A 5134-nucleotide genomic window follows, 5' to 3' on the forward strand; every position below is an offset into this window, starting at 1 on the left:
GGTTTCAGTGAAACTTGTGTTTCAGTTTAACATTTTTTGAGACATTGTTTACAGGAAGCAGTTCCCTGTTGTTGTTAAGTATGATAGGAAAGGTTGCTTATTCAAAATATATAACTATAAAATGTGTTGCCATTTCTGCATATGGTTTTCCCATTGCTGGACTCATATATTCATAACAACTAGATTATTAAGGAAGCCTGGAGACGGCTATGATTGTGGGCATCTAAATAATAAACAATGTGAAATAAAAAATAACAGATTTAAAATTTCTAATACTAAGATAAAAGAAAAATGGAAGGCAATCTGCAACACAAGCATGAGAGTCCCCTAGGTGTAGGAAACTTTCAGGTCCCTTCCTGCTACACTCTAAAAATGTGCAAAAATGTGCAACTATAATTGTCTACCTAAAATTTTAGAGAACTTGATTCATTTTAATCATGTAGCTGCAACTTGTAAATACCACAGGACTGCCAGAAAACTGTAAAAAAGAGCCCAAGAGCCTTCCAGTATCCACCCTAATGTGATTAATTATTTCATGTTCATAATTTAATATCTTCCCACTCTAAGTTCTAACATACTAAATGCATTTCATAGTCTCATTGACCTTCTCTCAGTCTCAATCAATTGTGGATGTAGTATAGCATCTTGCTTTCTTTCCTTAAATTTTGTTGGATAAAATATAATAAGAAGCTAAGCTTTATCAAGGGAAAGATGAACTGTAGGGGATTTAATGCCAGAAAATTGAGTGCTATCATACATAATAAGTTTTAGGCAAAGGAAAAAAAGGGCTTTTTATCAAGCTTTAAACTGCTGTCCCTACGAGTTTACAAAAATGGTATACAACATGAAAGTCCACATGACTTCAATGGCCTTAATTTGGTCTTGGCCCCTGGACTCCCCTAGGGACTGTTTTTTCATTTATTTTCTTATTTTAGGATAACCCTTGTAGTTCCAAAGAGTTTAGAAATGGTTGATGCGCATGCAGGTTTCAAGGTACAAACATATATAAATTTGGGAACAGAAGCTGGCAGTACAAACATATATCAATATACAAACAGGCCCTCACAATTTCTAACAAAAACCTTATTCTTCAGAAAATGATGGTCTAAATGATGTGGGCTATGCAGTTGACAACAAGAATCTCGTGATTTTTGAATTTTTTCTCTTCTTTTAGTTCTAGCAGATGAGCTTTTACTGTTTTAAGATATGCTCAGCAGTCGGCAAAAATAAAATCAGAATGTTAACAAGAACTTCATAACAAAAACATCCACCGCCAACCTGCCTTAACCACTTAAACTCTCTGCCAAACCTTAGGTGTTGGTGGTTATGAATAAAAATATACACGAACAGAAACTTTCTAAAATATAAGAGTGTGCACCCAAATAAACTGCTTCAATATTTTACTCTGCCCGCAAATCCATTGAAGTGTTCCCTTCTTTCTTCCAAGGTCAGCCAACTGAACACACCATCACACCCTCTGTCTATCAAAGCTCTAACACTCATTAGAACTTTTATCATGACAGAATTGGAGATGTCTTAATAGGATATTAGAAAAGAATCTGAAATAAGCTTTCTGACATCAATATCCTTAATCATATTATTTCTCCAGTTAAAACTAGATTAGATATAGTCCTGGACTCATTGATAAGACTGTTGATCTAATAGTCAATAATAGAATGTTAAGACACATTCTGATTGAAATTGTTCATGTGCTGTTTTTTTGTGACTGGCTGTATTGAAGATTTCTTCCTCTAACAAAAGATGATATATTCATCTCTTATTCAATCACTTCCAACAAGAGAACTCTGGCCCTAATTAATTAGGAGCAGTAAAAAATGTTTAAAAATGTAACCATTATGCAAGACTCCAGAACACCTAGAGATTAAAAACAAGAAGAAAGCTAAAATGGGCCAAAACTCATATATTTAGCATAAGGAACAATGCTCACGCCACAGATGATTGACAGGTGTAGTAGCTTGCCTCTTACTTCAAAGTAGTGGGTTCAATTTCATTATAAAGTAACTTGAGGGCCATGTAGGGACTTGTATTGTCGCCTTTTTTAACATTACATATCTCTATTATGTGAATAGTACGATATGAATGCAAATCAGCATGTCATTGTCTCTTATAGTGATGTCTATTGTGATGGTAGAGCTTGGTGCCATACGGGCTCTAGTTTTGTCTTTTATGAGCAGTCTGCTATGTAGGCCTGCGCCATGATTTTTCCTTCAACTAACTGATTCTACAGAATTTATCAGGTCGACAAATGGCAACACAAAAGACTAAAAATACCACTCCCTAAAAATATTTCTATTATAGTATACTACTAATTGTAATGAAAATTGAGATTTTCAAACAAATTGTTTTTAACTTTATGATTGCTGCTGATTTCTAAACTACCTGATTCTAAAGAATTTATCTGGCTGACAAATGCATGAATATTTCTTGAAATGGTTAGTTGACACAAGAAAAGTTGCATAAATATTGAATAACCAGTATTTTCCATTCTCCATTATCTTTTGTAACAGACCAGCTAATAACATATTCAACAGTATTTTCCATTCTCCATTATCTTATGTAACAGATCAGCTAATAATACATTTCAAACCCTACCCTATTGGCTGCACACTTGCACCCTGCCCGGGTTCAAGCGCTAGTATTACTAAGTTTGTGTTGTGATACATAATTCTGGCAAGGCAAAAATGATAATAAATGAAGAACATGATTTTTGCAAGTTGTATGTTTTTAGATACCTTGGTTTTCCAAAATTTATCCAGCTACACATTCTAAATTCAATCTCGGTAGTGACTGATACTCCTAAAACTGACTTCTAGTTTTAAGAAAGAAACTTGAATCTAAATTTAATTTAATTGTTAGCAAAATTCGCATCTCTACTGCAGAGTAGAGATAAGGGAGGACTATAACCAGTAATATTCAAAAAAAAGGTATAAAGAGTTTTGAAGTAAAACTTAAGAAATGAAATTCCTTCTTCATGCATTTAAAATTTATTAGAATAGTAAAAACAAATAGGCCCATTTAAACTGAACACCATTTTTCGGAGCACTTGTGCCCAATAAATATCAGCCAATAAAAAAGAAAAAATACACAAGCCTGTAGTACTAAACCAAAATAAGAAATATGGGGATCAAAGCTATGCTAGACGTAATGCACTATGGGAGAAACTGCTACACTCTTTACAAACTCTACTTTCCAGACACTTAGAATTGAGATAATTCTAGATCCCTTAATCATAATATACGTTCAAAATAAGGCTTCTTCCATCATTCACTACTTAATGAGCACTCGTACTAATTACAACTACTAAACATGATGAATGCAGGCGACTGTTCATTATCATGTACCATTTCGGAAAAATCAACCAAAGCATATCCCCCTTTCATATATAGGAGATAACATCAATAATAGAACTACTTTCATAACTAAGATTAAAATCAAAAAAACACCTAAATTAATTTAGCTTATCTCATCCATTGTTGCAAAAATTAAAAACTAGATCTATAAAACTCATCAATATATCCATAAGTTTTGATTTGCTGATGTTGATATAAAATGTCCCGTGAACGAGGTTTATGAAAACCGATACATCCCACTAAAAAAATTAAGTAAAAGCACTCAAGTTTTTGCAACACCAAATTGATATGAAATTCCAAATATCATCTAAAGCTAAGAGTACGGAAAAAAAACCCTAAACACGCTCCTCCGGTCCTTAACGTGCAGGAGCCGCAGTGTTTGCAACACCAGGACGAGGTGCCTGACCAGGCCTGGGGGTATCCTCCCTACGCCTGAAACGCTGAGGTGGCTCACGCTTGCGGCGGTCAGTGCGAGATCTGACACGAACAACATGCGAGTGGATGGCACAGGATATGCAGTACTGCATCTTCGCATACAGCTTGGGAAGCATGTATCCGTCATAAACGCATGCCTCCTGCACATCACGCACTGCAGCTTGTTCCACTATGTTACGAACCAGAAACCTCTTCACGGCCTTGTCCTTGGGGCAACATTTGCCGCAGTTGGAGCAGCGAATGAAGTTAACATGGCCACGGCCGTGCTTGTTACGGCCTCCATTCCTCCTTTTGAACGTCATCGCTTGCTTCAGAAAACCCTGATCTACCTCCTCTGCTCGACTCCTGCGCCTCTGGAATGGAGACTAGCGAAGGGAAATATACTCAATGATTCGAAGGATTTTGAAACTCTGCTCCTTTAAAAGATTAGGGTTTCCAAACCCTGCCGATTTCCGTTTTAGGGTTTTCACTCCTCCCCAAAGCGCACAAGCGCCAAAAAGCCTATAGTCCACCCACCCAGCCCCGTCGCCTATTATAATTAGTACCGGGAAGTGGAAGAGATACTGGAAGATATATATTTTAAATTATTATTTAATATAATTTTAGTTTTTTAATTAACTATTTTTATTTTATTTTTATTTTTTATTTATCTAGTTTCATCTTCTTTTTTTCTTTTCTTCTTGATGATCATTCCAAAGTTGACCTCCTCTTCATCATTATTAAGGCCTTCACTTTTTAGATGTTTTTTAAGCCAACCATCTCTTATATTGAGCATTACTTCGCAAGTTTCTTGAGGGAAACAATGTTTCTCATAATGAAAATGTTTCTTGGAGGTTTTTTGTCGAGGATGTGGCAAAATCAAAATGGACAACTAATTGCTTCATAATTATATTGCATTCCATCTAAAAGAAAGGGATGTTTAGGATTAATTGACCCCTTCACACAAGAGATTTGTCCCATTGCCAAATAGATCACTAGATCTCTTCGTGGTACAACTCCATGTAAGTCTCTTATTAAGCATGGAATTGCTATAGCCAAGGCCAATCATGCATGGAAAGAGATTTTTGATAGAAAGATAATTTGTATGCTTAAGTACTTCAAGCCTCAAGCCGCAACTAATTTGCAAGCATATGGAAAGCTTGACAATTAGTGTCTTCTCCTCTTGAATGGAAAGGACATGAACTTAGTTATGACATGAGTTTTTAAGCTTCATCTATTTGGTGGAATAGATTGATAATTTTACAAGGACAACCTCTTGCTACCAATCCTCAATTGCATAACAAACTTCTATTAGAAAAGTGCATCATGGAAGTCAGAGACTTCTTCAC

At 35.5% G+C, this 5134-nt stretch overlaps 1 protein-coding gene across 1 annotated transcript; it reads right to left on the minus strand.

The window, feature by feature from the left end:
• Positions 1-3534: 3534 nt before the first annotated feature.
• LOC149528176 (small ribosomal subunit protein eS26z-like) lies at positions 3535-4357 on the minus strand. Its single transcript, XM_089808531.1, has one exon. The coding sequence runs from the start codon at positions 4106-4108 to the stop codon at positions 3728-3730; it is 381 nt and encodes a 126-aa protein (XP_089664657.1). The 5' UTR covers positions 4109-4357; the 3' UTR covers positions 3535-3727.
• Between the last annotated feature and the right edge of the window lie 777 nt (positions 4358-5134).

Source organism: Cupressus sempervirens, chromosome 11 (genome assembly GCF_028749045.1).
Source record: "Cupressus sempervirens isolate cs-2001-9-10 chromosome 11, ASM2874904v1, whole genome shotgun sequence".
NCBI classification, from domain to species: Eukaryota; Viridiplantae; Streptophyta; class Pinopsida; order Cupressales; family Cupressaceae; genus Cupressus; species Cupressus sempervirens.

What these genes read in the sequence shown, in the direction of transcription:
- LOC149528176 (XM_089808531.1), bottom strand. Translation starts at nt 4,108, where the DNA reads ATGACGTTCAAAAGGAGGAATGGAGGCCGTAACAAGCACGGCCGTGGC.